The sequence below is a fragment of the Mizuhopecten yessoensis genome, unplaced genomic scaffold (assembly GCF_002113885.1).
Source record: "Mizuhopecten yessoensis strain PY_sf001 unplaced genomic scaffold, ASM211388v2 scaffold10809, whole genome shotgun sequence".
Classification (NCBI taxonomy): domain Eukaryota; kingdom Metazoa; phylum Mollusca; class Bivalvia; order Pectinida; family Pectinidae; genus Mizuhopecten; species Mizuhopecten yessoensis.
This window is the reverse complement of record NW_018408732.1, coordinates 362,974-385,397: the sequence shown is the minus strand read 5'-3', so window position 1 is coordinate 385,397 and position 22,424 is coordinate 362,974. Positions and strand designations below refer to the sequence as shown.

Here is a 22,424-nt window from a genome sequence, read left to right as displayed (position 1 = left end):
GGGGGGGGGGGGGGGGGGGGGGGATTAGTCAAGTGGGATGCTGTACTGAGGAACTAGAGCACTATTAGATTGGGATGTGGTATGGGGAATGGAGAGCAGTGTGGAAGGGGCATCCAGTGCAGAGGAATTCTGACACCAGGAGATCTATCCCTATATCTACTGGTACTCCACAGGTTATTACTCCACTTATAGGTAATTAATGAATGGCTGGTTCCTAAAAGTTCTAGGTTCCTTAAAAATCGTACATGTGAAACAAGAGTTGTACGTCTTACAAATAAAAGGTATTAATTTATTTCCATAATGGGGATCACCATCTAAAGAAAACCTTTGCACATACATGTACAATGTTCATGCTCATAGATCATAACCCAGTTGTTGAAGCTGGTCTACTTATATCAGAAATATACTCTCTATTATTTACAATATTTACATTATTTACATTGGTCATTATAGTATAGGATACTTTTTTTGCAGCCACAACAAGTCACGAAGTGAACATACAATGGCCATGTAGGATAGGACAGACACTGGAGCCTCGACATGTCACTGGGGAGATATACAATGGCCGTATAAAGGATACAACAGACACTGGAGCCTCGACATGTCACTAGGGAGATATACAATGGCCCTGTAGGATAGGACAGACTCTGATGCCTCAACATGTCACTAGGGAGATATACAATGGCCCTGTAGGATATGACAGACTCTGGAGCCTAAACATGTCTCTAGGGGGGAAAATGTAGGGTTAATGAGGATAACCACACAGATCATACAGGACCAAACATCAAATGTATTACATTCTCCATACCTACTTGAGGCACTTGTCAGTCACTGAACCAGAAACTCACTATCTCCTGTCAATAGTTGTCTCTATGTTACAATGGATGAATGAGAACATTCTGGTAATTGAAACAAGCAGGAAACAATTTATACACTTGATACTATATGATACACCTGGTACATACACTTCATGACAACTCCAAATCAGCACAACTCAGACCTTCCAGGATCTACGTTTTTACTGTACACATCACCACGATTTCCCAAGTGGCTGTCCAATTGGTGGTTAACACTTGACAACAACTAGAGCAGAAACTTCACTTCCAGACATCTCCTCGCCATCTCCCACAGACCTCCACAGTAGGAATGGACAGACGCACACATAGGAGTTCTCTATTAGCAGAATGACAGCATAGATATATTTAATAGGTATCGCCATACTTACTGTAATGTCTACTTTTTTTGTGATTTGATGTAAGAGACATCTGTGAGCAAAGTGTACCATGATCTGATGATAAAGTTGTCAACTAGAAAGTCATATCAATGACAACTATCGGCTAACCTTGGACATTAAAAGTAACATTTAAAGCTGTAGAATTTAGAAATGTAAAATTTCCACGGTGACCTTGACATTCCACCAACTTGCCTTGAAAGCAAGCCCATGAAGCATCATGTAATAAACAAACATTGCATGATAACAGATGTCTGTCGGACCTGTTATTTTAGAGGTACTGGAAAATAAAGCTGAATAATTTCTATCTTAATTTTTGACCTGTTGTTTTTTAGTGTATTTTCTGAATAACCATGTAAATAAAAAAAATTAAAAAGGGAAGTGTGACAGATATACAAAAGAATACACTTCCCAAAAGGGAGAGAAGATATAATTGTGCTGAACCTAGTTCTAACTGGTTCTGTAGGTGGCTCAATGACCTGTCTTACCTCACAAACACAGATGGTACAGAAGTTCTGTTGCCAGGTGTCTCCGTCGTCATAGACAACTCCATCTACAATGCATTGTGGGTAACAGACACACTGATCGAGTGACTTGAGGGCTTCCTTCAGGTACATATTCTGTAACATTAATACACATATAATGTATAAGTCTAGAACAAAGACTGGAAAGATTACAATCATGAAATGCTGCTCTTTATGAGGAGTTTATGTCTTTGTTACAATTAAGGTCCTTTTTTTGTCTGTAAATAATATCTATTTAGGGCATAGTGACCTCTATTTCCAGGTTGTTGACAATCTCCTGAATGTCTGGCTCGTCTCCATAGCGATACTTGGCACTGGCCTTGTCCTTAGAGGTGATGCTCTCGTCCCGCTGCATAGCTGAGGACAAACAAGAAACCATGGATTTTAACTATCAATGCTCAAAACAGTTGGACAATGTGTTCCAACAATTGATGTTTTAACAAATGATGGTACGGTCCCAAAACATGCGCTGCTGTAGCTAACAAATGATGGTACGGTCCCAAACCATGCGCTGCTATAGCTAACAAATGATGGTATGGTCCGAAAACATGCGTTTCTGTAGCTAACAAATGATGGTATGGTCCGAAAACATGCGTTTCTGTAGCTAACAAATGATGGTACTGTCCCAAAACATGCGCTGCTGTAGCTACCAAATGATGGTACGGTCCCAAAACATGTGCTGCTGCAGCTAACAAATGATGGTACGGTTCCAAAACATGCGCTGCTGTAGCTAACAAATGATGGTACGGTGCCAAAACATGCACTGCTGTAGCTAACAAATGATGGTACAGTCCCAAAACATGCGCTGCTGTAGCTAACAAATGATGGTATGGTCCCAAAACATGCGTTGCTGTAGCTAACAAATGATGGTACGGTCCCAAAACATGCGCTGCTGTAGCTAACAAATTTCTGAAGACTGAGAGAGCTTTATGTTCATAAAGCAATATCACTACATGTAAAGGACCATAACAGCACTATTAAACCATGTATTACTAATGTTTGGATAGAGAAGTCATGCTTTGTCTACTTATTTCACTCTTCTAACATCACTTACACAAGGTCTAGGAACACTAATGTCAGTGCTTTCATAATCAGCTTGTTGACATCACAATAGCGGCACCTGACCAAATGGTTTAACGTCACACTTATTGTACTCTTTCTACATTAAACTTGCCATGGACAATGCAAATGTAAATATACCATTGTGGATACAAACTATATGGTGATTCTAGCATGAAAGCCAGGTCATAATGAGGCAGTGCATGACTTAAACAACGAAATCCCAGAGGGATCAATACTAGCACCTACCATTAGTAAGATCTTCATTACTTCTATGTCAAAATCCAAGACAGCTGCCTGATAACCATATTATTTTTCCAATTTTTCTCAAAATGAAATATGCACAACTAAATAAAGACCTAATGGAACCTTTCCAATCAGTCTCAAAATAAAACATGGGGATCCATCTTATGAACTTTGAGACAGATGCATAATTATAGGGCTGTTGACCATTAAATGTGTTGCCTGAAACATATACCATAAAAATATTTTCCTGTTAACGTTTTGAATTTTTTTCCTGTTCAAGTTTGTGAAATAAATGCACAATGTAGTACTGTAATTAGCATGATTGCACTAACCTGTGATTGGTCAGCTGTTTATTACACAGACATTTTAAGCAATCAACGATCCCTACATTCCATCATAGAATACATCGGTCATTAACATGTGTGGCCAAAGGAGACTCTTTGTCAGGACTGAGGCCCAGGACCTTTGCCCTGCTATCTCTCCCTTTGTGATAAGGAACATGAAGGTATCAAAGCTGTAACTTGTACTGGGGGTTAATTGGGAGCATCCCTTTATTAGCTCTGTATTGATGTAGGTAATTAGGGAGAGACAGGTGAGAGGCAACGTCAACAGGGAGAGCACCTGTCCAACTTCACAACATCACAATCAGCCTCAACACAAAGTGCAACACGGAGAACAACGTTATTACTCTCAAGTTTTAATTCTAGGTTTGTTGGGTGCTTCATATCATAAACAAAACAAACTGCTCACTCTATAACAAGATGCTACACAGATATCACAAGGTGAAATGCTGTGATCTATGGATCCGGGATGAAGAAGATTTCAATGAAATATTCCCCGAAACGTAAGACAAGACAAGCACCAAGCTGAACGTTTACATCTCCCTACCTTCTAACAGATTGTAGTTTGTGATGACCTTTTAGATCTAGAGCCCAGGGACCTGAAATTCTACTATGATTTCTCTCCTCTTTGTATCAAGTTTTAACCAGTTAAAATCCTTGATGATTTGCCAATACCCCAGTTATAAAACACATTAATTTTGTCTTACCGTATAATTTTGCTGTCATGTTGAATTATACCACTCTTGATTACATTCAGTGTATACAAATTAATCTATATTTTGTTACTATTTCAAACCCCTTCCAGGTTAAAGTTTGAAGATGTAAAGAATGCCTGATCATCTGAAGAACAGAAGGTTTCATTTTCAAACAATTTAAAAGAACTTTTCATATGTGTTTTGGTTCCTCCGCTACGGTATACCTGTTAGGTAGGAGTGAATACTTCTCAGACCAGGTACAATCAATGCCAGGCATGCTATATAAGAATCTGTGGATGTAAAAGACAGCATCTACCCTAACAGAGCCATATTACACTAAGTCTTTTTATAATGTACAGACTTTTCTTACCATAGCTGACAGAGCCATATAACACCAAGTCTTTTTATAATGTACAGACTTTTCTTACCGTAGCTGACAGCGCCATATAACACCAAGTCTTTTTATAATGTACAGACTTTTCTTACCATAGCTGACAGAGCCATATAACACCAAGTCTTTTTATAATGTACCAACTTTTTTTACCGTAGCTGACAGCGCCATATAACACTTTTTTATAATGTACAGATTCTTTTGATTCTAACAATAAGTTATCAATAATCATTTAGAATTTTTTAAATATACTTAGTAAGAAACAAAAATTACATTTGTGTAATGAAAGGTTGGCAGATAAATGAAATAGTAACAGCAAATAAAATAGTAACTGTCTGACAATGTAGATTGTTGTCTGGGAAGTCGAAGAATTGTTAAACGAGCCTAAAGATGTCCAATTTATATGACATCCACTGTCAGCCTTATCTGACTACACTGACTTGGATTAACAGATAATTAAAATCAAGATTAGGTGCAGCACAACTTAGCAGATCCCCCACATCAGTGCACGGACAGGAGAACTGGTACAGCCTATCATTCCAGTTCAGCAACACCGGATCTCAGCCATTAATCACCAAATATAAAACACCATCTGGACAGTGTTCAGTGGTTTATTCCTCCTCATCTGGTTGTTCAGACAACTTTCATATAATGTAAAATCAATTAGACCAAATACCCGAAACTCGCACAACTCAGCCAATCACCAAGTGTTTCATACGTTTGTATATCTGAAATAAGTTCCAGCTAATTACTGGGCCACTGAGGGGGTTGATAAGCAACTGATGACAGATTTTTAGATAAATAAAATGTTCAGGTATTTAACTTTTGAAAAATATATACTTTTGATATATTTCCATGTCTGTGTGCGGATTTGCAAAGGGGCAAAATGTCTGGGGGCGTTTCTGTTTTGGGTCACTGGTTTTGCTTGTAAACTTCCGGTTGTCAACTTCTTGGCGCTGTGACACGCCAATATGCCACTAAACCTACCAAAAAAGTAATTTTGTAGCCTTTGCAAGGTATGTATTTATGAATCTAGACAGTTGTCACTAGTTTTAAACTTCAAATATTAAAGTTATTAGCTAAAATGTTTGGTAATAACATAAAGTAAATGATTTAGTTGTGCGAGTCCTTTAAGAGGAAATGAGACATTTTAATTTTTTTAATAGGTACTGATGAAGGAATGTCCAAACTATCATATATTCTCATAGTACAGAGGAAAATGAACAGCCGCTGAGTGAAGGGTACAGGTGAGTTCCTTCCATTAGACAACCACCACTGTCAATACCATTTCAACAATTTTGGTGAAGTGAATAATGTAAACATCAAGAAAAGTTAAAATGGAATGAATTCAAAACATGAGCCCTAAACATTGAATAAAAAAAGTAAAAACAAAGTAAACAAAGTCTCAGATAGAAACTACCCCCTCCCTTAAAGTGCCAAAGTTTGACCTTTGAACTATTTAACCTTGATTGATGATCTTTAAGTGTGACCTTTGAGTGATGATCTTCAAGTGTGACCTTGAACTATTTAACCTTGACTGATGATCTTTAAAATGTGATAAAGTATAAAACTTATTATTATTGTAGTTTGGTGTAAATATGTACTAAATATGTTGAGTGGTTTGCAAGATATGTACTCAAGCATATTAATTACTACAGCCACATGTCAGGTGGGCAGTGCAGTCACACATGGACGTGCAGACACACATGCTGACAAAGCGATATACTTCCCTCCAATAAGTTGGGGGTGTAATAAGACATTGGTTTCTAGTCTTTAGTGTTGTGGTGTTGAGGTACCTGAACAGGTGAAAGATTAAAATGAGTGCCTCTACTATTGCCCTGCCTAACCCCTACAGACACTAAAAGCATTAACGGTTAAACCATTACAAATTGGGAGTATTTATTGATGGAATGCACACCTTAGACAGCCATGGATATGGGTATTAAGGGTATAATGGTTTAGCCATTACAATTTGTCGGTCCATTGATAGTATACCTTGATACTGTGTACAGGTCCGGGGCTTCCTCGTGATGTAGGCAAACAGCTTCGCATCAAACAGTAAACCCTGCAAACAGTTCATCGAATATTGAGAAAAACATGGCAGAAAACTTCAGTGTACAGAGTGTGGATGTCGATTCTATCAACACCAACTGCTGGACTCAATGTTGCACTCAAGGCAAAGGCTGGTTAGCTTGTTCAGGGAGCTTTAACATAACTAAATAGAGAGGAAATATCACATTCAATTTTCAAATTAAAAAAAATAACTTTATGCACATTAGTAATTTCTTATACATACTGACAGCTGTTAATCCGTCATTAGAACTTAACTGAAAATATTTCTTTTTTCCTGTTCAGGGTAACCAGGATTTGATGAACTGCCCAGATGTTTACATGTTGCACAAACAGCAAATTCTTTAAAGTAGATATTATAAAGGCTATCATATACCTGATGTGTAAGTGATCGCTTGTAAGATTTAATTAAACTTCCCAAGTTACATGGTCTTATTTTATATAAAAAGTGATTTTCACGTTAAAATCTGCTGATGCAATATAAAGTCTCGAACACCTGGTAAATATTTTGTCTATATACGATAACAAAACCGATTACATAACTGCATCACCACAGACATGTGTTATATTAGAATGTAACTACACAATATCATCCAGTAAAATGAAAACATTGGAAATTGATCAACTTGGGTTAAATTTCAATCTGGTGTGTATACATGATGAATATTTACACAATATAACAGTTTGTATGAGAAAAACTTGTAATACATCAAAACTTGCATGAATAATTAATTAAAGTTGAATACTCACAAAATCTATGAATTTATAAAAATATATATTATTCATACAATCTTACCATTTGTCAAAAACAAGTGTACTAGGTACTTGTTAAGGACCTTTTGTAGGTTATACATGAATTTGTGTTGATAAGGAAAACTAGGTGTCAAAGAAAGGTCTCTGCAGGTACCGGCAAATAGTACATAAAACTCCTAAACTCCAACAGCTCACACAGAGCAAATCTAGACAGATATGCGTCAAGTGAGCCACACAATAACCAGCAATTGTCTCAGTCCAAATTTGGTACATTTTTTATCTTTCAACTAATCTTTGACTTCGTAACCATACGAGACCACATTGCATGAGTAATGCGGAACATATGTATATGGTTACCAAAGTTGGCTACCAAATGCAACACGAAAATAAATAAATTGCAAATGCCAACCAGATTCAAAGCGGGAACCTCCGAAATGTAGACAGATACACTAACCAACTAAATGGCTTGGCCCATCTTGACACATCACCGTAACAACCGCTTTAATTGGGCCGGTAAACACTGTCACTAGGTGTTATGCCAATGGAACAATGCTTTTTTTAAGGCTCAATAAAGATTCTGCTTGTCACATTTTGCTTGGTTGCATGCTTTGCGATCTGCTCAATCATTGAATGGGGCTGTTTTGGTAGCAATAGTTTGATGGTCTGGGACATTATTTCTGGTAGTAAATGTACCAGTCTTCTTGTAGTGCCCAAGGATTTGCATGGGTGCGTTATCAAGACGAAATTTTAGGCCAGTGGCACTCCTGTTTAGTGCAAAGTCATGGCGCTGGTACCAGTTTTCAACAAGATAATGAGCCTGCTCATAAAATTTGTGTCAGCAGATCTTTCCTGCACAAAACTATCTTCATGAACTTTTGGATTGGCCATATAAAATACCCAAGATGTCGCACATAGATCATGGCCGGGTTGTTTTTGGGCGAGTCAAAACAGCCATCTAACTTGCAGGAGCTTGGGCAAGCATTGACTAATGAATGAGACAAAATCCTCGCCCATTACCATACGTTTACAAGTTCAATGCGACAAAAGCTGCCACACTTTTGCACAAATGGTGGCTCAGTACTAAGCATGTACGAAAATGGACTTACCCTGTGTTAATTTCTGATAATATCAATTAAGCACATCATTTTTTCTAGATTTATGACAACTAAATAAAGCAACCTTTCAATGTATATATATTGATACAAAGGTGAATAAAATCTCAACAAAAATGATCTTGGCTTAATAATGCTGTTTACCTTTTTTGGACTGAGTGTATGTTAAGTAAGATATCAAATCATCATTTGGTTTCTATGTTGCACCCAGTATGTTAGAGGTACCTTGCTCAGTGAGGTCAGTGTTAATGGGAAGTTGATGCTACGGAGCAAGGTGTCCTGATGTATAGCCAATCACACAGCACGCTGAATTGATGTAGTTTTATATCTGTAACATACCTACTAACACTTGAAGATACCCTCCCCTGATTTATCTCGTTATATCCTTACACAGCAGTAATGCAGTGCTGCACAGGTCAAGGTGACAGACTCTCAATGTGAGCTACCACTAAACATGCCAAATCTTGGTGATAAACCAGGGTACAACTCCTAAATAAATAAATATATTTACAGTTTTTATACTGAGAAATGTTACAGGTCTGTTTCCATGATCTATTTGTTCAGCAATTTGTAAGAAACCCATTTTCTACACACTTGTATCAAATTACTTGCTGCATTTGCTAAGTAAATGGACCTAAACCATCAATGTTTACTGATGAAATCATGTAAAGAATGTTCTAAGTAGTAATCTGATTATTTAAGTTTCATAGCAGCAAGAAACCTCTGGCATTTTAAACTATGTCTTTGATAGAAGAACCATAATGAATGAATCATAATACACTGATATAGTTACAATATCTGGGATATCTTCTTTGTATTTGTCTGGTTTTTTTTCTTATGATTAAAATAAAAATAATGCATAATTACTCATTACTTTTGATAATTGGGGTTGTTATCAGTAAGTAGAGATTGTAAGCATCATACTAACCACACACTTGTCAGTAAACATTGTACAACCTTGGACCTATAGGTACAGACATGTCAGTAAACATTGTACAACCTTGGACCTATAGGTACAGACTTATCAGTAAACATTGTACAACCTTGGACCTATAGGTACACACTTGTCAGTAAACATTGTACACCCTTGGACCTATAGGTACAGACTTATCAGTAATCATTGTACAACCTTGGACCTATAGGTACACACTTGTCAGTAAACATTGTACAACCTTGGACCTATATGTAGACTTGTCAGTAAACATTGTACAACCTTGGACCTATAGGTACAGACTTGCAAGTGACCATTCATTGCTCAAGGTCATTTGGTACATGCAGCAGCTCCATTAAGTAACAAACACGTTTCCCAGCCACACTCATTAACTCCTGATTGACAGTGTCAGAACATGAGAATATAACTACAAAAGTGCATTCACATTGTGAATTTCTGACTGAAGGGATGAGACATCAGAAATCCATTATACAGGTCAATAATGATATTCTGAAGGACAATGTGACCTAATTATATAACAACTCTGATGGAATCCCTACATCTGTACCAATTCTAAGAGATATTATAATAAACAAACACTCTTGTGAATGATGTAACAATCTAAAATATTAATGTGTCTTATTCTAAAAAGATCATTTACATCCTTCTTTTCTAATTATTTCAAAGAGTATCCATTATAGAGTGTTCCTTTCAATAACAAAGCTTGACCACATATACTTACCGTAAATTTTTGGGACTTCCTGGGATCACTGAGAGAGACCTTGGCGGTAGAAGGAATCTTCATCATGGGCTGAGAAAGCTGTATCACATGTTCAGCTTCACAGCCATGTCGCAAAACCAATGACGTTTGATTAACATGTAGTAAAACACTGAAAAACTTCATCACAGGGGCAGATAACTCTACCTCCTTCCTCTGGAATGATACTTTACCCTGATACCTCACAATAAACTTGCGACTTTTCATATTGATAGATACTTCTAGAATGGGTAATAATTTCTTGTGATGATATATGGACAGTAGAGGCACTGACTTTAGTCCCTGGTCACTCTGGCCTGATATATAATAACTCAAGTCTCCTCTGTATTTCCGCCAAAACTTTCGTACTGCTTTACTTTTAAGGATTTTTGGGTCCCACTTGTCTGTTAGTTTAAATCCCTTGGGAGTAAGTTTTTCCACTCCTGGACTGTCTTTCACTTTCCGTATTAAACGCACAAAATCCATCTCTGAAAATACAAAACAAAAATCATTATTAGATCTTATACAGCAAAATGAAAGTGGATATACATTTTCATTTTACTAATAAACTGTTTCAAAGGTTATGATAGGGGATACAAAAGCTTTCCAGAAGATTTTCTTCTCTCGCAGGAGAGGAGTCTTGGGAAAAGGAAGGGCGTAATAGCTAGGTCTTCAAAAGGATATCTTTAGGAATTCATTGAATCAAGACCAATTTGTTTGTTTGAGTAGGGTACAAGAGTATTCAACTCTTCAGTATTAAACTCCTCAGTATTCAACTCCTCAGTATTCAACTCCACAGTAGTCAACTCCTCAGTAGTCAACTCCACAGTAATCAACTCCTCAGTAATCAACTCCTCAGTAATCAACTCCTCAGTATTCAACTCCACAGTAGTCAACTCCTCAGTAATCAACTCCTCAGTAATCAACTCCTCAGTAGTCAACTCCTCAGTAATCAACTCCTCAGTAGTAAACTCCACAGTAATCAACTCCACAGTAATTAACTCCTCAGTATTCAACTCCTCAGTAATCAACTCCTCAGTAGTCAACTCCTCAGTATTCAACTCCACAGTAGTCAACTCCTCAGTAATCAACTCCTCAGTAATCAACTCCTCGGTAATAAACTCATCGGTAGTCAACTCCTCGGTAGTCAACTCCTCAGTAATCAACTCCTCAGTAATCAACTCCTCAGTAGTCAACTCCTCAGTATTCAACTCTTCAGTAGTCAACTCCACAGTAATCAACTCCACAGTAATCAACTCCTCATTAATCAACTCCTCAGTAGTCAACTCCTCAGTATTCAACTCCTCAGTTGTCAACTCCTCAGTAGTCACCTCCTCAGTATTCAACTCCTCAGTAATCAACTCCACAGTAATCAACTCCTCAGTAGTCAACTCCTCAGTAGTCAACTCCTCAGTAGTCAACTCCTCAGTAATCAACTCCACAGTAATCAACTCCTCAGTAATCAACTCCTCAGTAGTCAACTCCTCAGTATTCAACTCCTCAGTAGTCAACTCCTCAGTAGTCAACTCCTCAGTAATCAACTCCTCAGTAGTCAACTCCACAGTAATCAACTCCTCAGTAGTCAACTCCTCAGTAGTCAACTCCTCAGTAGTCAACTCCTCAGTAATCAACTCCACAGTATTCAACTCCTCAGTAATCAACTCCTCAGTAGTCAACTCCTCAGTATTCAACTCCTCAGTAATCAACGCCTCAGTATTCAACTCCTCAGTAATCAACTCCTCAGTAATCAACTCCACAGTATTCAACTCCTCATTAATCAACTCCTCAGTAGTCAACTCCTCAGTAATCAACTCCTCAGTTGTCAACTCCTCAGTAGTCAACTCCTCAGTATTCAACTCCTCAGTAATCAACTCCACAGTAATCAACTCCTCAGTAATCAACTCCTCAGTAATCAACTCCACAGTATTCAACTCCTCAGTAGTCAACTCCTCAGTAATCAACTCCTCAGTATTCAACTCCTCAGTAGTCAACTCCGCAGTAATCAACTCCTCAGTAATCAACTCATCAGTAATCAACTCCTCAGTAATAAACTCCACAGTAATCACCTCCTCAGTAATCAACTCTTCAGTAATCGACTCCTCAGTAGTCAACTCATCAGTAATCAACTCCTCAGTAATAAACTCCTCAGTAATCAACTCTTCAGTAATCAGCTCCTCAGTAGTCAACTCCGCAGTAATCAACTCCTCAGTAATAAACTCTTCAGAAATCAACTCCTAAGTAGTCAACTCCTCAGTAATCAACTCCTCAGTAATCAACTCCTCAGTAATCAACTCTTCAGTAATCAACTCCTCAGTAGTCAACTCCTCAGTAGTCAACTCCTCAGTATTCAACTCACTGGGTTATCAGGACCTATAATGACCTGTTTGGTGTATTTAGATGCATTTGTTAAAAAATGACAAAACCTTTTCTCGAGTAGGAGCTACCTCTTGAATAAGTCCTTGAGATATAACATATTTACTCCAGAAGTTGCACTTCTCAAGGATTCCCATAAAGTACTCCGGCACAGACTGATCAATGATAAGATACTCACTGTGGAGCTTGAGTGTTTTTACAGAAAAAAACTGTAAATCTACACATATCAAACATAAGGTTTACAACCTGAACATAAGTCCATGAAACTACAGTCCATTACATTAAGACCTTAGACAGGTAACTAAAGATGTGTATCACACCCCATGATGAGTAGACTCTTGGAGCTATCCCGGTTATACCACTTCTGAATCCTAATCTACCTAATTACCGTCCCTTCCTCTGAATCCAACATAATTAGAGACATGTATAAGATATATAGTAACATACTATACTACCTTTATATGGTCTCTGGACCCTGTCCTCTCTACAGACCCTCAAAAATCCCAGTACAAGTTGGATCCTGACACCTACTATGGTACACAACCCCTGTAGACCCTAACATCAGTACAGGGGTGGTTTTTATATTTACTATGGAACACAACCCCTGTAGACCCTAACATCAGTACAGGGGTGATTTTTATATTTACTATGGTACACAACCCCTGTAGGCCCTAACATCAGTACAGGGGTGGTTTTTATATTTACTATGGTACACAACCCCTGCAGACCCTAACATCAGTACAGGGGTAGTTTTTATATTTACTGTGGTACACAACCCCTACAGACCCTAACATCAGTACAGGGGGAGTTTTTATATTTACTATGGTACACAACCCCTACAGACCTAACATCAGTACAGGGGAAGTTTTTATATTTACTGTGGTACACAACCCCTACCGACCCTAACATCAGTACAGGGGTGGTTTTTAAATTTACTATGGTACACAACCCCTGTAGACCCTAACATCAGTACAGGGGTGATTTTTATATTTACTATGGTACACAACCCCTGTAGGCCCTAACATCAGTACAGGGGTGGTTTTTATATTTACCGTGGTACACAACCCCTACCGACCCTAACATCAGTACAGGGGTGGTTTTTATATTTACTATGGAACACAACCCCTACAGACCCTAACATCAGTACAGGGGTGGTTTTTATATTTACTGTGGTACACAACCCCTACCGACCCTAACATCAGTACAGGGGTAGTTTTTACATTTACTATGGTACACGACCTCTACAGACCCTAACATCAGTACAGGGTTGTTTTTATATTTACTATGGTACCCGACCTCTGCAGACCCAAACATCAGTACAGGGGGGGATTTTATATTTACTATGGAACACAACCCCTACAGACCCTAACATCAATACAGGGGTAGTTTTTATATTTAATATGGTACATGACCTCTACAGACCCTAACATCAGTACAGGGGTGGTTTTTAATTTTACTATAGTACATGACCTCTACAGACCCTAACATCAGTACAGGGGTGGTTTTTATATTTACTATGGTACACGACCTCTGCAGACCCAAACATCAGTACAGGGGTGGTTTTTATATTTACTATGGAACACAACCCCTACAGACCCTAACATCAGTACAGGGGTGGTTTTTGTATTTACTATGGTACACAACCCCTACAGACCCTAACATCAGTACAGGGGTAGTTTTTATATTTACTATGGTACACAACCCCTACAGACCCTAACATCAATACAGGGGTAGTTTTTATATTTAATATGGTACATGACCTCTACAGACCCTAACATCAGTGCAGGGGTGGTTTTTACATTTACTATGGTACACGACCCCTACATACCCTAACATCAGTACAGGGTGGTTTTACATTTACTATGGTACACGACCCCTACAGACCCTAACATCAGTACAGGGGTGGTTTTTATATTTACTATGGAACACAACCCCTACAGACCCTAACATCAATACAGGGGTAGTTTTTATATTTAATTTGGTAGATGACCTCTACAGACCCTAACATCAGTGCAGCGGTGGTTTTTACATTTACTATGGTACATGACCACTACAGACCCTAACATCAGTACAGGGTTGTTTTTACATTTACTATGGTACATGACCACTACAGACCCTAACATCAGTACAGGGTTGTTTTTATATTTACTATGGTACCCGACCCCTACAGACCCTAACATCAGTACAGGGGTGGTTTTTATATTTACTGTGGTATACAACCCCTACCGACCCTAACATCAGTACAGGGGTAGTTTTTATATTTACTATGGTACACGACCTCTTCAGACCCTAACATCAGTACAGTGTGGTTTTTACATTTACTATGGTACACGTCCCCTACATCCCCTAACATCAGTACAGGGTGGTTTTACATTTACTATGGTACACGCCCCCTACAGACCCTAACATCAGTACAGGGGTGGTTTTTATATTTACTATGGTACATGATCTCTACAGACCCTAACATCAGTACAGGGGTGGTTTTTATATTTACTGTGGTACACAACCCCTACCGACCCTAACATCAGTACAGGGGTAGTTTTTATATTTACTATGGTACACGACCTCTACAGACCCTAACACCAGTACAGGGTGGTTTTTACATTTACTATGGTACACGACCCCTACAGACTGGCATCAACAGTACAGGTGTGATACTTACATCATTTACCTAAAAGCTAACCCCACTTGAAAAACCAATAAAGACCAGCTTGCCATCAGCTGAACACAACTATACTGTGAAGGTATGGAGTATCTTAATGTTCTACATCTAACCTTCAACTTACACCCTCCCATTTAAATCAAAAGGTACTCTTCTCAGAGTACAAAATATTCCAACAAGCGGAGGCTAGTACTTTAATGTGCAACAGGAAAGAGTGATAAAAGGGTACATGGCTTCGCTGTGGATCAAACCAACAATCCAACCTTTCTTGTCAAACACTTCACTAATGACATAAGGTAAAATCTCTCTAGTTGTACCTAATGAGGTAGTGTTGGCACCATGTACACAATACCCATCTTTACAGATCGTTTAATGGAAGACGGTTCCTAAAATGTATACAGTACTAATTCAAGATAGATTTCTAGTCTTTGTTTCACCTATTATACAAACATTAGGTTATGTGAGCTTAAAGATTATAAATTAGTAGAGATTCATGTCTTATCATCTTTTGTGTAGAAAATTTTATATTTTGAAAGTAGATAATGAACAAATTATTGCGGGTGAACATTGCCGCGATGCTATTCCGCCACCATTCCATTAGACTGGCTGCTTCTCTTGGGTATGTATTATGGAATGTGTTACATAACCAGGCAGATTACATCCGGATAGTCACGGAGATGATGTCCCCATTATCTCTGTAACTGGCCGTATTACCAATAACAATGTTTGATCAGCGGTCTGTAAATGGCGTATCAATGAGATACCAAACCATAAATTCCAACACCTCGGGAACCTCAACACAGGTGTACAGGTGTATAAAGACAGGTGTCCTGTCCTATACCTGCGTTTTTCTACTTTTACACATTAACAGAAAACAATAACTTGTGGAAAAGTTTTAAAAAGTTAAGTGACTATGCCGTTGGTCAGGTTTTGTTTTATCTCCCAGTTTCCAGCAGACAGAACAGGTGTATAATCAAACTCATCACCTGTCAGACTGAGGGCCATCCACACCTAGGCTGTTGGCTGTTTACCTTGTACAAGTGCTCCACAAACACCAGCTGATTGATGACCGAGACTATCAGGACAGTCTACATACACCACACACAGAGTTAATAATCTTACACTTCTTATAAACCTGAAGCTGATATTCTGTGTAACTAAACCACAATATTCTATATCACTATCAACAATTTCACTTCTGCATTTACACCAAATAAGGAAAACACTTGTAAGTCCAATCTATATTTAGTCACAGTGCCTATGTAAGCCTGACCCCATATTTAGTCACAGTGCCTATGTAAGTCTGACCCTATATTTAGTCACAGTGATCCTATGTAAGTCTGACCCTATATTTACTCACAGTGATCCTATGAAAGCCTGACCCTATATTTAGTCACAGTGATCCTATGTAAGCCTGACCCTATATTAAGTCAGTGGTTATATGTAAGTCTGACCCTATATTTACTCACAGTGATCCTATCTAAGCCTGACCCCATATTTAGTCACAGTGCCTATGTATGTCTGACCCTATATTTAGTTGCAGTGATCCTATGTAAGCCTGACCCCATATTTAATCACAGTGATCCTATGTAGGTCTGACCCCATTTTTAGTCAGTATCCTAGGCAAGTCTGACCCTATATTTAGTCACAGTGATCCTGTGTAAGCCTGACCCTATATTTAGTCACAGTAATCCAATACAAGCCTGACCCCATATTTAGTCACAGTGATCCCATGTAAGACAGACCCTATATTTAGTCACAGTGGTCATATGTAAGTCTGACCCCATATTTAGTCACAGTGATCCAATACAAGCCTGACCCCATATTTAGTCACAGTGATGGAATGCAAGACAGACCCTATATTTAGTCAGTGGTCATATGTAAGTCTGATCCCATATTTAGTCACAGTGATCGAATGCAAGCCTGACCCCATATTTAGTCACAGTAATCCCATGCAAGACAGACCCATATTTAGTCACAGTGATCCTATGCAAGTCTGACCCCATATTTAGTCAGTGATTGAATGCAAGCCTGACCCATATTTAGTCACAGTGATCCTATGTAAGTCTGACCCCATATTTACTCACAGTGATCCTATGAAAGCCTGACCCCATATTTAGTCACAGTGATCCCATGCAAGACAGACCCATATTTAGTCACAGTGATCCATGTTAGACAGACCCATATTTAGTCACAGTGATCCCATGCAAGACAGACCCATATTTAGTCACAGTGATCCATGTAAGACAGACCCTATATTTAGCCACAGTGGTCATATGCAAGTCTGACCCCATATTTAGTCACAGTGATCCAATACAAGCCTGACCCCATATTTAGTCACAGTGATGGAATGCAAGACAGACCCTATATTTAGTCAGTGGTCATATGTAAGTCTGATCCCATATTTAGTCACAGTGATCGAATGCAAGCCTGACCCCATATTTAGTCACAGTAATCCCATGCAAGACAGACCCATATTTAGTCACAGTGATCCTATGCAAGTCTGACCCCATATTTAGTCAGTGATTGAATGCAAGCCTGACCCCATATTTAGTCACAGTGATCCCATGCAAGACAGACCCATATTTAGTCACAGTGATCCTATGTAAGTCTGACCCCATATTTAGTCAGTTATCGAATACAAGCCTGACCCCATATTTAGTCACAGTGATCGAATGCAAGACAGACCCTATATTTAGTCAGTGGTCATATGTAAGTACGACCACAGATTTAGTCAGTGATCCTATGTAAGCCTGACCCCATATTTAGTCTTGGTCAAATGTAGGCATGACCCTTTATTGTAGCCAATCTTGGCCATTCTATGGTTTCCAGAACTCTGTTGCAGGCATTCTGAGCTGTCACTAGAACTTTATATTAAGTATTTCTGTTCTTGACCTTTCTGGTTTAAATACCAACCATTTCTCTTCTAGACCTATCTACCCTTTCATGTAATCTGTAGATATTGGTTAAATATCAACTATATCTCTGCTAGACCTATTCACCATCCTATGGACATGGCCTACAGCTGTGATAATTACTTAAATTATAATACCTGTCTGGACAGTGTAACTAGCTGTGGGTTATCAGAGGCAGGTCAGTGCCCAATAATACTCCAGCTCCTAAGCCATCTGAGCTTCTATGCGTACATGGGAATGTATTCTGACTCAGCAGAGGCTCTCAGAAACACTGTCAATGAATTGAATAACTGAAAGGTTTGAATTTATTTTTTTCTGTATATATGAGCCCTTATTAGAATGAGAATATCAGGGAAAGAGGATCAGTCCATGAAGTAATACTTGTAGATGAGGCTGCAGAGGTAGGAGGACAGATATAGTGTGGTCCCTGGTTAGAGATCAGGATATCACAGGAAGGTAGTCCAGTGTGCATGGGGTATGGACCCTGCAGTAAATAGAGGGCCCTTACAGTATACCTCAAGGTCATGAATTAACAAAGCGGAACACGACTGGGTCGATCGTTGGCGACCAAGTAGCTCATTTGGTAGAGTGTCAGTCTAGAGTTCGGAGGGTCCCCGGTTCGAACCCCAGTCTGGCCGTTACATTTTCTCTTTCTCCTATTACACTAACACACTTCCATATATGTTCAGGATAAAGGAATCTGTTATGGTATATATTAATTAGATGCAATTAACCTGCAAATACTTCAGAGAAGTAAGATCTCAGGTTGCATCCATTGTTTCATATGAACACAGAACTAAGGGTCATTAGTGATGGTCATATTGCCCATGATAAGGTTCACGATCAGGATAATGATCACTGCTATACACAACTGATATAGGGACAAGGGGGTAAAGATGAACACATACATGTCTAAAATCTTAGGGACAAGGGGGTAAAGATGAACACATACATGTCTAAAATCTTAGGGACAAGGGGGTAAAGATGAACACATACATGTCTAAAATCTTAGGGACAAGGGGGTAAAGATGAACACATACATGTCTAAAATCTTAGGGACAAGGGGGTAAAGATGAACACATACATGTCTAAAATCTTAGGGACAAGGGGGTAAAGATGAACACATACATGTCTAAAATCTTTTGTGATCCTGCAGCCTAGTTGCAGAGGAGGATATAATGAGGATGGGGACCAATTTACATGGTTTATGACACTGCAGTAGATAGTGGGCAGCTGGTCTGTCCAGAAGGAGTCTGGCAGGTCTATACAAATTATAAATGACACCCAGGTCGCTGAGATTCACCCTCTGGCAGCATAAAGTACAGATAATGTCTACAAAAATATCAAAATAGCAACAGTTTCCTTGTGTGATGTAAAGGAAACTGCAGACTTGTCACTTTTTGTAGTTTTGTTATCTGGTCAACAGAAATAAACAGGGTATAAAACCTGTGTCTGTGTTAATGTATCCATAATATATTTTCTACAGATAACCTAGTATGAGTAATATCCTGGGCCCTTCCTGGCCTATATCCACAGGTGGCGTAGTGTACAGGCTAACACCATACCCTCTACATCCTTATACCACCCCCAATTCTAAAAACATCCCACTATAACACCAAATGTATATAAAAGTGGACAAACACCATCTAACTCAAAACCCTTGCCATGTGTGGTCCAAATACATCAATACCTAATGTTTGTCAAAGACATCTATCTTTCTCACATAATCCCACATTCTGAAAAACATCCCACCCTTAACACCATAACTATATGTATGTGCGTGCTTTCAATCTTCTGCTGAAAAATATGATTCTCAAAATAGAATAGTGGGACCGATGTCAAGTTGGCAAGGGGGGAGAGGGAGACAGGGTGGAATCAATGTAAAATTGGCAGAGAAAAGAGAAAAACCTGTAGGATGTGGGTGTTTTCATTACTTTATACTTCAATTTTACAGAATTTCCATCCCATCCTCTCAGATTTAATGTGATTTCCGAGAAGCAATAATCACATTTCCAAAAGCTTCTAATCATAAATATCAGGTCACTGTTTTGCTCTTACCAGCCAAAAACTGAAGAGGTTAAGGTCTGTATTAATCTTCTCCCTTCCCCTCCTATGATTTCTCCCACCAGGGGGGGCCAGGTCTGTAAAATGTCTCCCTAAGGAAAAATTAGGTCTACATTTTATCCCTTTTGGGGAGGGAGGTGCTAGCCAGGTAAACTATTTGCGTTCTGCCCCTCCTTACCTCCCCTAGGCTAGTGGGGGTATATGTTTTCTTTCTAAAAGGGCATGAGGTCATGTTAATTTCTTTCCCAGGGGAACCAGCTTTGTGTTATTTTCCTCAGCTAGGTCTGTTTTCACTTTTGAAGATCTACATATCATTCAGGATTCTAAAATATTGCATCTTTAGATGTTTGCTTATCTTTTACAATCGGTTTCTTACATGTTTGAATACGTTCTAACCAGAAAGCACAGGTAATAGCTGCAAAAACATCCTTGTCCCCACACCTTATAATCTTGACGTATTTATGAAACTGATGGTGAGTGTACCTGTTGGTGGTGTTATATGTCAGAGCCTGCTGTATCACCTCAGCCTTAAGTTACTTATCCATGTCAATATTATATTGTATTCAATATAAACTGCAAATGTAATGACATTTTTCATGTCAACAACCATAGATTACTGTACAACAAACCACACGTCCCAAACTATAACTTCCATACCTAGGTCATGCTGCCTTACAAGCTTGCCAAAGACACACTTAGTTACATCCGACGTGGTAAAAGAGCTATAATCAATACATGTTTGTATATTACAGAGGAATATATATCTCAGCTTTCAAAACTGGTGAAAACCAATAATCTAAGATATACTGGCCAATGTTGATATTTTTCTGATGCTTTTTTACCATCTTTTTTATATTCTACCATCATCCTCATACATGTGTTGATTATTTCTTAATCATTGTCCAGATGTGACAGCTTGGCCAGTTATACAACAGCTAGAACTACCTCTAACTTTGGGAGAAATAATTATGACACATTCTTGTAAGGTTTTGATATCAAGTCAACCGAGTACAGAAGAAACAGAAACCATCAAGTAATGATACCTAATTATATACAACAGAGTCAGCCACAACAGCAGGTACACATTGTCAGTTCTACAGTATGTGGTACTTCATATCAAACTAGAGCACAGTGACAGGTCAGAACGGGCTCCCCCACCATGTGCCTGACCATATAACCCCATTGGTCTATTTCAAGTACTGTGACCCTGACCTTAGAAACTTTTTGAACCCTTAAAATTATTGCACATCTACTACATATTAGTGTATTAAAACGTCGAATTTCAAAAAGACTAGTCTTAAAGTTTCCAATATGAAGACCATATAACCCACATGGTCTACTTCTAGTAACAGTGTCCTTGACCTTAGAAACTTTTAAATTCGGAGATAATCTCTGGAAACCAAAGTGCTGACAGACAGACGGACTGACAGACGCCATGATTACTATAAGGCACTCGCATCTCTACTGCTGACTCTTATAAATGGTCAAATTTTAGTAAAATTTTGTACTCTCAGTAATTCAGATTTCAAGATAACCACAGAAGAAAAATATAGAATGTAAGCTATTTGGAATAAACTAACATGTCTAGACATTTTAACAGAAAAGGGGCACCTGCAGCTCCCGCCTGGCCCCTAATGGGAGTGGTGAATATATCCTGGTCTGGAATAGGCTTCCCCACTGAGTCAAGACAACCCTAAACCACATGATCCCAATTCATATAATTGAACTTTACTTTACAATGTGCCCCCCAAATGTTATAACTGTGTTTTTTGCTGGTGTTAACTGGCACAGGACTGTCTGATCTCTTCAGAGTGATGACTCTCTTTGTGTTCATCCTGTCATGATTCTCAAATTTATTGTTACAGCTACAGGGCTGCAAGTTCTCAAAACAACCGACATATCTCCTTCTCAACTGATCAGGTTTATGATGAATGAATGTTTTGGTGTAAGGAGTCGCAGTAGGGTAGCAGACAGTGGGTTTGTTTGATAATGTTTTCCATATCCACCCTCAAATTAAGGTGTCAGCACAGAACACAGGCCCCGGGGCTGCTACACATAACACCAATCACTTAATTAAAGTATTTCCCTGTTATACAATACAAATTATCTAAATTCTTTTGCTCTTCCCACAGAGATAATGAGGTTTAGTGATTATATGCTCCTAATAGCAGCATATCGTAAGAGTACATCTGTAAAATGTACTTAACAAATTGTATGCCCAACCGAAACAGGTTGCCCTGGAATTAAGTCTCATGGGACCTTCTCGGTTGTAAGTCACATTTCATTTTTTTTTTATAGTT

General features: G+C 38.6%; 1 protein-coding gene across 1 annotated transcript in view; it reads right to left on the bottom strand.

Annotated features, from left to right (window-relative positions):
* The window catches only part of LOC110462590, a 129,938-nt gene that overhangs the window by 87,061 nt on the left and 20,453 nt on the right, over positions 1-22,424 (bottom strand). The window contains exons 3-6 of the mRNA XM_021516601.1: positions 10,096-10,598; positions 6,483-6,552; positions 2,006-2,112; positions 1,720-1,851 (exon numbers count right to left, since the gene is read on the bottom strand). Of these exons, the coding sequence (XP_021372276.1) occupies positions 1,720-1,851; positions 2,006-2,112; positions 6,483-6,552; positions 10,096-10,598 (812 nt within the window). The remainder of the gene's footprint in view (positions 1-1,719; positions 1,852-2,005; positions 2,113-6,482; positions 6,553-10,095; positions 10,599-22,424) is intronic.